The 12943-nt window shown below is 44.2% G+C and overlaps 2 protein-coding genes across 2 annotated transcripts in view; one reads left to right on the forward strand and one right to left on the reverse strand.

Moving 5' to 3' along the window:
- Positions 1-12943, reverse strand: part of ITPRIPL1 (ITPRIP like 1) — a 195501-nt gene that overhangs the window by 114700 nt on the left and 67858 nt on the right. The window lies entirely within an intron of this gene.
- The window catches only part of LOC129341943 (uncharacterized), a 45944-nt gene continuing 38625 nt past the window's right edge, over positions 5625-12943 (forward strand). The window contains exon 1 of the mRNA XM_054997301.1: positions 5625-5682. Within this exon, the coding sequence (XP_054853276.1) occupies positions 5675-5682 (8 nt within the window). The 5' untranslated portion in view covers positions 5625-5674. The remainder of the gene's footprint in view (positions 5683-12943) is intronic.

Consider the following 12943-nt stretch of genomic DNA (forward strand, 5'->3'; position numbering starts at 1 on the left):
CACAACCCTTCCCCATAACAAAGGGAAATGAATCTGATACGATTTCAGATTAATTATGTTCTGATCTTGGTAGATACATATTTTCCTTGAATTTTACAGACACCACTTGGTAGAGAAACAGGGAGCTTATGCTGGAATAAAAATCTTGCTAGTTATAAAGGAGCCACTAGATTTTACTTAGCTGCAGCAGACTAACGTAACTACTCCGTAGAACTAATTTTGCTTCATTTTGCTGTTGTTTCATCTTTGTACCACTAAGTGGCAGCAGGAGATAGCAAAAACAGTTACAGAATTTGTTTTACTAGATAGATCAGTTGATGGAAACCTAGATCCTGTCTCCCATAGGCAGGAGGTCTTTGATGGCATTGTTTTCTGCGTGTTGCATTTAAGATGGATTTGCTAGAACAAAATTTCAGTCCTGGGAACTCTGTGAATGCCATCTTGATCTATCATTTTTGCTTAGTTTGTGGAAAGCCAGAAGAGTGGGGGCTTTCCTAACTTATTCAAGTAGGCCATTCCATAAAGTGGGGGCTACCACAGAGAATGCATGTGTACAGGCAGCTGCTGATTTTGCACATCTGCAAGGTGACACCTGCAGAAGGCCCTGTTTAGATGAGTGAAGCTGCTGTGGTGGAATATAGAGGCGGCCCAGTAGATACGAAAGACCAAGGCTGTGAAGAACTTGGTATGTGATAGCCAATAGCTTGAATTGAGTCCAGTAACTGATAAGTAGCCAGTGGGTGGCCTTCAGCAGGAGCCATGGGGTAAGAACACTGTATCCTTAGGTGGAACTATCCAAAGAGAACTTCCCCCTTGGTGACAAGGGGTTTTATTATCTCTGTTTGCCCCCTTCCCCATGGGTCAAAGAAGGCCTTTCCTGAAATCTCCAGGAAGATACTGTTGAGTGTCTTAAACCAAGTCTCTCTTCCCTACTAGGTGTCTGTTTCTAGAGGGAGGTGGGAGCTGACCTTTTCATTGTCTCCAGCCAGAGAGGCCATTAGCATTTCTAAAGCCTTTCTGGGTGAGGCTGGAGAGCAATAGACTTGACTCCTCCCCTCCTATCTGTTCTCTGCTGAAAGGGAGAAATAGTTAAAGGAGAAGGTTTTATCCAGTCCAAACCTTCAAAGTAAAATACATTTCTCCAGTATCTATAGAACCAGGACAAGCAGAGCCCTTAGAAACATTCAGCACCATAGATGCATTTAATGTGACATCCAAGATGGAGTCAGTATGACTGATTTCATCCACAAAGTCTTTGGAAGCTGGTCACAGTGAGTTACCAATAGGTCAACCTGTTCTTCGGTGCCAGTATGTAACAAACAGCTTGCAACTCAGAATAATTCTGCTGGATGGTGTTGTGCAGACATAATGGTTGCAGAAATGGTCACTGCCTGAAATAGACTCTAGGATGAACTTTTGACTGTGTTCAGTTGGGTTTGACATGAGTGTTACTCTTATTTTCACTCTAGGTGTGGTCCCTACCATTAGATTAGCTTGTCATTTTATCTGTTTACATTGGCTTCTGATGTCTCTCTACCTTCACCAAAAGAACTTCCCTTCCCCTTAAACTCTCAAGCAACCTGCTAGTTGTTGGCAGTCTAGAAGGAGGAAGTCTCCACCTTTTGTGATGCTTCCTTGGCTTGAACCAATCCTTGATCACCCGTTTGGTGGTTGTTTACCAGCCTGATCCAAAGCTGTGCTGTTTGACCCATAGCTACTCATTCTTCTCAAGTGTGTAGGATAAAAGCCTCTGCAGATCACTAACCCAAGGACAATCCAGGTAGGGAGACGAGAAATGGGATGGTGCACAATGGGCTTGACTCACATGTTGATTCTTTGGCACAGAGCTGAACGAGGTGTGGTGGGGAAGCCAGTGGGTGCGATCCAGCTCTCTCCCTACATTTGACCTTAACTTGGCTGCCTCAGAAGGGCTAGTAATATCTTATGTAATACTAATAAAAAGTGATGATCACTTGCCAACATCTTTAAGAAGGGACCTTTAGTTTGGACAGATTGCTAACAGAACTCTCTCCAGCAATGCAGCCAACACTGACCACAGCTGTCTGCTGCAGTTGTTCAGTTCTCCTAAGCTGTGGTACTCCAGTCAGCCAGTGAGAGGTGCTAAAAGCACAGAAAAAGACAAATCCAAGAGTTGCTGAAGGGCTGAGCTAATGCTTTTGAGCACCTTTCAAAGCTCTTCTTGAGGTCAGATGATAGTTTTGCACAAGCTGAAGGTGTTAGGATAGATACCACTTCCGAGGGCATATGCGTGCTTTTAAAAGAGAGAGAGAGAGAGAGAGGGCTGATGTCAGAAAGCCACAACTCTGGATGTGATATGGGAAATTCCCAAATCAAATCTACCTCCTATTCCATGGGAAATTTCCAAATCCATGGGAAATTCCCAAATCAAATCTACTATTCCATGAGGAAAAATATATGGCTCAAAATTCCTGCTGCTACAACCTAGTGCTTTCCAAGCTACTGATAAGCAGTCATGCTGCATTAAATGTAGAGAAACTCTTAACTCTTACAGCTGAATGGGGTTACTTTTTAAGGGTGCCACAAGATGACTGACACCCTTTATTTCTGCAAGGCTTATTGTGCCTCCTGCTTGGGAGGATACCAACACAGAACAGTGACTCATGCAGAGATGCGAGTGAGAGAGATCCCAGATATCACCCTACCTGTTCTCCAATATTGGGACAGAGCTGCCAAGATCTGAAAATACTGAGATTCTCTGTGACTGTTGTAGAACCAGGGTTGTATAGTGGTTATGATGCTGGAATGCCCCAATTCACAGCCCTAGTCAGCCATGAAGCTCATTGGTTGATTTTGAGCCAGCTTGAACTTACTTCACAGCATGCAGCATGGTGTGGTGATCAGAATGCCGACCCAAATTCGAATCCATACTGCACCATGAAAGCTCACTGGCTGACCGTGGGCCTGTCTCTCAGCCTAGCCTACCTCATAGGGTGGTTATTGTGAGAACGGAATGAAGGAGAGACAAATGGTATCCAGCTGCTCTGGGTCCCCGTTGGGGAGAAACTGAAGGTTTAAGTATCTTAATAAAGTAAATGGTGTGCGGCGTCCCACAAGGGGCAATACTCTTTTCACTGCTGTTTAACATCTATTTATGCCCCCTTGCCCAGCTGGTGCTGAGTTTCGGACTTGGGTGTCATCAATATGCAGATGACACCCAGTTATATCTGATGATGGACAGCTGGCCTGACTCGGCCCCGGATGTCCTGGAGAGTGCTTTTGAAGTTGTGACTGGCTGGTTGAAACAGAGTCGACTGTAATTAAACCCTACGAAGACAGAGGTCCTGCACTTGGGACGCAGGTGTTTAGGTACTAGACTCCAGCTCCTGACCCTCGATGGGGCACCACTTGCACCAGTTCCGACGGTTGGGAGCTTGGGGGTGATCCTGGATGCCTCTTTGAAAATGGAGGTGCAGGTCACAGCGGTTGCCAGGTCCTCTTTTTTCCACCTACGACAGACCAGGCAACTTGTCCCTTAACTACAGTGATCCAGGCAACAGTCATCTCTAGGTTGGATTACTGTAACTTGCTCTACGTGGGGCTTCCCCTGAATCTGATCCAGAGATTACAGCTGGTTCAAAATGCAGTGGCGCGTGTTATTACGGGAATGCCAAATGGAGCGCATGTAACACCTATATTGCGTCAGCTGCATTGGCTGCTGGTGGAGTACCGGATCAGATTCAAGGTTTTGGTATTAACCTATAAAGCCCTATGCGGACTGGGACCAACGTATCTGCAGGACCTCCTCTCCCCATATGTGCCCTGGAGGATGCTCCGATCAGGAGAGAAACAACTATTGATCCCTGGCCCCAGGGAAGCCTGCCTGGCCTCAACTAGAGCCCGGGCTTTTTCAGTCCTGGCTCCAGCCTGGTAGAACTCTCTGTCCACTGAGACCAGGGCCTGACAGGACCTGTTATTGTTTCGCCAGGCTTGCAAGGCAGAGATGTTCTGTCAGACACATGGTTGAGGATGGGCTTGGCCTCCGCCAGCCAATGAAAAAGGAAAGTGAAAGATCTGAACCCTCCTTGTTAGGGCTGTCCACCCTCTTACTTTTAAGTAGCATATGTTGTTTGTTGCCATCTGTTATACTGTTTTATCGAATGTTTTTTAAAATGTTTTTTATAGTTATTATATCAATGTGTTTTAAATTTTGTTGTAATCTGCCCTAAGCCCGCTTGCAGCGAGGCCAGAATAAAAATCTAAAGTAGTAATAATAATAATAATAAAAAATCAAAATAAAGCGTGATTGCGGAGATAAAATTTGGGAGGGGGAGAGTCACGTATCCTGCCTTGAGCTCCTTAGAGGAAGAGTGGCATAAAAATGTATACATGGATAGATGTAGCCATCTGATGATGTTATTAAATATTGATGGCATCCTAGAGGCGTTGTGTTTGCTGCTACCCTTCCAGCATGGAGCAGGTACCTGTTCTCTTTCCTTGCTTCCCAATAACTCTGGTGAGAGCTTTGCTTTCCACCACCCCATTTTCAAATTTTTATTTAGTTATGCTTAATAAACAGTTACAATTTTAAAAGAAAGTTATTCTACATTGGTAGCAAAGAAATTTTCTATTACATATATTAACGATGGTTTTCATACCATGATAAAAATAAGTTTCCTTACAAGTGAGTGTTTTATCTTTAGATATCAAATAAAGGTTAATATACTTAAACGATATCCTAAAACCTGACATTACTATTGAGAATTCTTTTATAAACATAAACGTTTGTATTACTTTTGTGAGAGCTTTGCTGATAACTACAGGGAGGGGCAAGTGTCCTCTGGCTGGACAGTAAGCTCAATGGCTTTTCCACCTTCTATATGGCCTTCAGAATCAGGCTGGGGAGATTTTACCTATTCTTCTTCACTTAAAAACGGAAATGGATGTGGATCTATGATCTCCATTCCATGAGTTTGGTGCACATCGCTTCTCATTCTATTCTCCATGGGGAAAACAAATATTGCTCTTATTCAACCAGACACACTAGCAAGATCTCCCCCTTGTCAATGTCTGGCTAAGGCATTAAATTGAGCACCTCCCCTCACCCAATGACAAGAGAGGCCCTTTTTGGTTCAACCACAGTTTGGATTTCAGTATTGCCAGAACTTTTGGTGGTGGTGGTTTACATCTTTTCCTCTGATTTAACACTGGAGGTATATTTTAGAAGGTTCATTTTCAGAAAGCCTACGAGAAAGGGGTGCTGTCCTGTAAAGGAGCCTATCCCTTGTCTGCTTGAGTCAGTGTTCTGAGTGTCCCTCTTAATTGGAAGGAGGTAAGCCCAGAGCACTGACTCATACAGAGATGCAATGGGCAAGTTATTCAGCAAGGAATCATTTGATCACGCTTGATGCAGTGAGATATCAGAATAGCGATCCTATCACAGAAGCTGAATGGAAGAAGGCAAGACCACAGCAGTGACTCAGGCAGAGATGTAGCAGGCAGCTTCCGTTGTGATTGGGTACTTGGGGAGCACAGGAACCCTTACTTTTGGAATAATTTTTGGTTTTGACCCTCAGGCAGATTCCTCTGGGCTTTATTCACCTTTGTCCCAGGAGGGCTTCTTTCACTTCCCATACAATGCCTTGTGCAGAGTGGAGCCTCTCGCTGACCTTTTGAAGAATTACCAAAGCATCAAATGATCTGGTAGGTGGGTCTGTGTTGGGGGGAACTGACTCACACACAGAAAGGAAGCGACTGACTTTATCTCATAAGGTTCAAAAAGCTACTCTGATGGAAACAGGAAGTGTACGTACAGTCTGTATCTTATGGTTGTCTTGCGGTTTCTGCAAGTGTGTAATCGTTTCCTTCCCTGAGGGGAGCATGAAGGCCTCCTGCCACACAGCTGCACCTGCCCCTGAGATAGGAAGCCATTCACACAGCACAGCAACAGACCAGGTTGGCATAGACTGTTCGGTTAACAGGGAGCTGCAGGCAGGCCCAGTTCCCTGAGAGGGTGCTTGCATAAGACCTATGTTTGCAAAGTCCATTTGTAACATCTACACATTACATTTTTAGGCACACACTTTGAAATACCCTGGCTGTAGTCAGAACACCCGTAATCAAAGACAGGCATTTTACAGCCATTGAAACTGGACATCTTGACGCTTTGCTGCATGCATTTTGTTTTTATATACTTCTTTATAATTAAAATGTATAAAACTGTAAAACAAGACACAACCAATACACTTGATTAAAAACAAGTCAATAAACGAATAAGTTTACAAATTACAACAGGCAGCAATCAGAGTAAATTTTGAAACTTGGGCGGGGGGGGGGGGGAGAGATCAATGAAAGACTCTCTGGAAAGAGAAAATTGAGGTATTCCAGGCCCAGAAAGTTTATACTTTTTGTATCTTGACTTAGGGCTGGAAATACTGGTATCCAATGATATTATTGTATAATGGATGCAATAGGATCTTGCCAACTTAGGCCAGTGGAAAAGACAGCCAGCCACATGTTTCAGTTCCTGGGCTGTTTTCAAGGGTGGACTCATGACATCACAATAGTCTAGTGGGGAATTTCCTGAGGCACAGATGACCGGTTAGATCCCAGCATTCCAATAGCAAATTAGCCAAATGGAAAGAAGGCACTCAAGGCTCTACACTGGCACCTGGGATTTTGACAGCAAGTCCAGATTAAAGAATCTTCCCCACACACTATTTCTGGGAGTTTATGAACTGGAACTGGCATTTTCAACAGATTTCCTGAGTCCCCTACTAGCATCATCTCATTTTGTATGGATTGCACTTTATGCAGTCTATGATTCCAGACTCTCGACCACGACTATCATTCATTCCCTTGGGTGTCATTTAACATGTTGAGGCCATCACATGCTCGTCATCACTTTTCCCCATACCACCAGCAGCCAGAATCAAACTGAACTGAATCCGCTTAGGTCACCTGGACAGAGAACTGTTACGAATCCCAACCATGGTTGATGGAGGGTAGTAAAAGCTTCTGGGAGGCCAGATTAATCAACAGGATTGTGCTTCCAACACAGATGATCTACTGGGGTAACCAAAGGGGTTTCTGTCCCACAATGAGGTTAGCAGCTAAATTGAACTGGAAAGGTACATTTGAAAAGGAAAGTTAAAATCTGTAGAATACAGAGATGGTTTGCTGTAAGACTCCTTACCACTGCTTCCTTGAAAGAAGCCTTTATCACTTGGCAGACTAATTTTGTGAGTCTCTTCCAGATAGCTTTCACCAGTGTGATGGGCAGGGGTCAAGAGGGCATATTTCACAATGAATTCCTCTGTCTTGTCAACACCCTCAGGTGAAATTAACTATCCAAAACACTATGACTAACAAAGGCCAAGGGGTGTTCCAGAAATACAGAAATAGCAAACAATGTGCCACTCAAGCACCTTTACCGTGTCTTACAAACAAGTTAAATATTGATGGTTCCACAGGCTGGACTTTACAAGCTTTTGAAGATCCCCTGGGCTGGCATTGCACAGATGCAATGTTGACAGTGAAATTACATTTCTTGGCTGCAAACATAGCCATCGTCGAGGCCTTCAAGCAGGGTACTCTTCCTATATCTCTGCAGAGACTGGATGAAGCCATAATCCCCCCTCTCCCACAGAAGTGGTCATGACAACGGAGTCAAAAATAGGATCCCCATCCACAGATCCTCTTCTTCAGGGCTCAATTAAAGTCTTATTAAGCATGTATGTCTTCTTGAATTGAATGTGTAGGATTGGATACAAGTCTCATGGTTGTCATGGTGGCCATGAAGTGCAGAGAAACACCTAACAAGAACTCTGCATGAGTGTTCATCCATGGTCCCCCCTCCCTTTTACCCTCACAACAGCCCTGTGAAGTAGGCTAAGCTGAGAGAGAGAGTGACTGACTTCACTCAGCAAGCTTCATGGCTGAGTAGAGGGTCTGAACCTGAGTTTTCCTGGTTGGAATCCAACTTTCTAGTCATTATGCCATTTGAAGAGGTAGCGGGGTGGCCAGGCTTCATTAATTTGCTTGCTTATAGGGGTGTCATTTTGTTACAAATGACCATCAAAACCCAATACCTGTAATAAAATGGAATCAGAAGGCTGTCATTGTCCCAGATGAACTCGTGATAGACTATGATCTTGTGCATGTAGGTTTAGATGGTAAGTCTGGTTGTGGTGAGGATTATCAGACGGAGAAAGACTGGCAAAGACAGAATCAGAGAATGATAAAAAGCAGGAAGCTCAGCATTGTGGATGGATGTTAGTTGTGATGGTTTAAAAAGAGAACCCCTTCCATTGAACCAGCTATAAATTGCCAGGGACAGAGGTGGCTCTACTCTGTGGCAAGGTGAGGTGGCCACAGATTTCAGGTGCCATTAAGGGTAGTGCAAAGCAAAACATACAGATCTTGATACAAGGGGATGTTCTTCTGCATGTGCTTAGACAGAAATGAGCAGCAGATGTCCCAGTCAGACAATTCTGCCATGAGATGGGCATCTCAGGCAGAGGATTTTGGGTGCTATCAGGGCTTTTTTTTCTGGGAAAAGAGGTGGTGGAACTCAGGACTGCACAATGATGTTACTTTTGGTCAGCTGGAACAAGGGGGGAGTTTTTAAAAGTTTAAATCGCCCTTTGCGAAAATGGTCACATGGCCGGTGGCCCCTCCCCCGGATCTCCAGACAGAGGGGAGTTTAGATTGCCCTCCGCGCTGCTCCAGCGGCGCAGAGGGCAATCTAAACTCCCCTCTGTCTAGAGATCAGGGGGCAGGACCACTGGCCATGTGACCATTTTCAAGAGGTGCCAGAACTCCGTTCCACCATGTTCCTGCTGAAAAAAAAGCCCCAGGTGCTATAAATAGTGACAAAGATATTTGACCCATGGAGCACATCATTCATTTAAATGAAGTGTGTGTAGGATGGGGCCACGGTAAGTTACTTGCTTTGCATCCAGAAAGGCCCAGGTTCAATCGGTGGCATCTCCAGTCAAAAGGGTCAGGTAGTAGGCGATGTGAAAGACCTCTGTCTGACACCCTGGAGAGCCAATGCCAAACTGACTAGACAATACTGACCTTGATAGACCAATGGTCTGACTAATATAAAGCAGCTTCATGTATTGAGGAGAACCACTGGGGTTCTGTGACAATGAATTAATAGCGTGCCATTTGGTTTTTCCATTCCAGTCAACAAAATATCTCAGACAAACCCTGTCATGAGGGGAGCAACTTGGGTAAGACAGGATGTATATGGGTAAAAACTGGAGTGTGTGTGAGGGGGTGTGACTATTTCCTCCCAGGTTCCAAAATGCCCCAAGCCAGCCCCCAAGAGATCTTGGTTGGGAAGCCTTTAATTTACTCGTGCTTTCAAAAGCCAGGTTTGAATCAGAAGCAAAAGTTCAAGGAAATCCCTGTGAGAAATAAAAGACTGTAAGAAGTTAAGATGAGAATGGAAAAACCAGTTACCCAAGAAGCCGCAAGAAGGTAGCAGCTATATTTGGCCCAGCTGAGTCTTTCTGCATGGCTGGTCACCAAATGTGTCACAATGGACCTTTTTAGGCTTAAATGCCTTAATACCATAATTATCTTTTCAGTGACATGCCCCATATCTCAGATACAAGAGATGGAAGGGGTGGAGAGGACAATGGTGTGGCTGCTCCCATACATTAAAAAAAATCCAGTCAAGATAGATATATAGAGGGTGTGTATATGTGCAAGCTCAGATGCTCTAGCTGTCCCTCTTGAGCTAAGTCCGTTCTTATTTTCTGATCTCTGGAAAATCCTACTTCCTATTTAATCTTTGTTAACATTCTCTCTGTGTGTATGAATTGCTAGCATCGCCATTCTCCAGCATTCAGGTCCTTGTCTAGAATCTCTTGAGATCCAGACTTGGAACTGAGTAGACGATGCATGTTGTGTCTAGCGAACATCCACATTAATGCTTATCTGTGAGTGCTAAGGTAACACAAGTGCAGCTGCTCATGGATGACCCATTGCAATTACGTTTTTCAAGTAAAACTTGCAACAGCAACTTTTAAATCAGTGGAGGACAGACCATTGCAAAATAATCTACTTCAGCAGAAAGCACTTTAGCAGTGGGAAGGGGGCTGGGGCAGGTCTCTTGGATAGGAAATTGTGGTATTTGTAAACATGACTCAGTTTTTGATTTGTGAAATCACAGGATTTGAGTCCACTGAAAACATCTGTGAAATGTTATTGTTGCATGTTAGAATCATGGAATCATAGGGCTGGAAGGGACCTTCAGGTCCAACCCCCTGCAAAAGCAGGAAATTCACAACTACCTTCCTACCATATCCCCAGTGACCCCTGCACCATGCCCAAAAGATGGCAAAATACCTCCAGGATCTCTAGCGACACTGGCCTAGGGAAAATTGCTTCCGACCCCAAAGAGGCGATCACTTGTAATCACTGAATTTGTAAAAAGCATTAGTTGATTAATCAAGGGGACCACCTTTTATCAGATTCACATGTTACAAAGTCCACGTGGCAGACATATGGTCTGTCAACAGATGTAAGGCTGGAGTTCTATGGTGGGAATTCAATTCTCAGGCATGTGGAGGTTTGATTCAGACTGGGGCTCTGGCATGTGGGATGAAGGCGCTTCCCCCGCCAGTGCCATTTTCTCAACCTGAAATGACCCTGGGAATCGAGTTCCCTGTGTGGAATTCCAGGCATGTGGGTGATTCAAAGCCCTTGTGGTCGCCACATCTCTGCCACATGGACTTTGGAAGGTGTAAATTGGCCTTCAGAATCCAGCTAGGTATAATGCTGGGAGATCTGTGGCTGGATGTTCCCAGTGTTTTTAAAAAGCAGAATGCAGCCATACAAGGTCTCAGAGCCAAGCTACAAGTGACGAATTACACTTGTGTAATTCATGTAATTGTAAGTGTAATTCATCACTTGTAGCTTGGCTCTCAGTTTGGAGTGGGGCCGCAGGGGGATAGAATGGGTTTCAATCATTTCCCCTCCTCAAAATTTGACTTTTCATATTTGTCACCCGTGCATTATTAGCTTTGGAAGGAAAAAAAGATGGGTGTCCTTTTATTAATCCCTCTTGAGCTAATAATAAAGTGGGCAAGGTGTTGGCTTTGATTTCCCCCCCCCCCGCTCTCCCCAGGCAGAGCCAATGTATTTGATAAAAACATTGGTGAGATCTGATCACATATCTTTATTTCATTTATAGCCCAAAGTGGCTTAGATTGTTCAGCTCTTCTCCATTTTATCCTCACAACAGCCCTGTGAAGTAGGTTAGGCTGAGAGTGTGAGACTGGTCCAAACAAGTTTCCATGAGAAAGTGAGGATTAGAACCAGAGTCTTCCAGATCCTAGTCCAGCACTCTAACCACTGCACCACCTCACCTTCAGATTCACCATCACTATTATGCTACAGCTATTTATTTTTCAGGTTAGTTTTGTTCTGGTGTATTAATATAGCCAAAAATGACAAAGGAAACCTCAATGAGTGTTTTTCTTTAAATATAAGCTCTACTGCTTCCACCGGATCTCAAAAAGGCACCTATGATGGGTTGGGTAATATGCCATTCTGTTTACAACTGATAAATCAATTAATTGGTTTCAACACAGATGATCACCTCCAGTTTTTTTAACCAGCCAGCATTCTTAATGAATACAAATCCATGAAGTTATGTGAAAATGGAGGGAGGGGTCCTTGCATCACCCATAACTAATCACATAGAAATACTATTCAGCTGATGTCTGTGACATTCACACAGTCACATTCCACCCATCAATTATAACTTCTAGGGTGAGCTTGAGCTACGCTTGCCAACCTTCCAGTGCTGGCTGGAGGTCTCCCGGAATTACACAGAGATCAGTTCCTCTGGAGGAAATGGTGGCTTAGGAGGGTGGGCTCTATGGCATTACAATCTGCTGAGGTCCCTCCCCAGGCTTCTTCCCCCCTCCAATCTCCAGGATTTCCCAATCCAGAGCTGGCAACCCTACGCCTTGAGCTGTGGAGTGGGGTCACGGACACTGGAATTTGGTTCAGGGAAGTAAATACACCTGGAATACAATTTGTGTGTTTTTCACAGAAGAGGAAAGATCCCAGTCCTCTCTGTAACAAAGAGCAATGTATGTATCTTTAACTGGAGGATGGGATGCTTGGGAAGAAAGAGGAAACCATTATCTTCAGCACATGAATGAATGGCTATTGATAGCAAGTGTTAGGAATGAGAGTCTTTGAAAGCAATCCTCTGAGTACTCACTAAGCATTCATTCTCAGCAAACCTGCTTATGAGCAGACTTCTTTTGATGAATGTGCCTTTAACTTCCAAATGGCACCTTGAATCCCTCCTTTTAGGTTGCAAAAGTCTTCCCCTCCCATATCTTCCTTAGAGGGGTGGAGTAGGAAAATTCTAAGAGGCCCTGACCAAAGACATTTTCTACTCTAGTTGTAAATGCTCAGTGAAGAAAAGAAAAGGGCAGAACAGGTTTCCTTTTAAAAATAATAATAAAGAACTGAGCATTTGTGGGATTGGGCAATCACTGCAGCCTTTTCACCCGAAAGCATTAAAAAAACAGTCTTGTACTGGTATATAATTAGAGCTGTTGAAGACTATGAAATAGTGTGAGTTGCTTAAAACAAAATGACACATTGAAGACCTGCATAAGGGTGGTGGACAGTGCTTGTAAAGAGAGGCAGAGCGCATACAAAGGCTGCTTCCCATTGTGTGTGCTTGGTTGTGACATGGGAAGGGTGGGTAGCCTGACTATGCATCATACCCTTGTTTACCAGCATCTGAAGACAGAAAGTGGGAAGTATCTAACATCCAAAGAAGCAAAGGCACTTTGGAGGTTTGAGAAATTATAAGCCTGAGCCGAGAGAAACACCAACCTTTAGTCCTCCCCCATCTGCAACATAGAGGGAGTGCTGCCTGCCTGGCAGGGCTGTTGTAAAGTCTGCTGAGATAATGCACAGG

This window comes from Eublepharis macularius, chromosome 14 (assembly GCF_028583425.1).
Source record: "Eublepharis macularius isolate TG4126 chromosome 14, MPM_Emac_v1.0, whole genome shotgun sequence".
Taxonomy (NCBI): domain Eukaryota; kingdom Metazoa; phylum Chordata; class Lepidosauria; order Squamata; family Eublepharidae; genus Eublepharis; species Eublepharis macularius.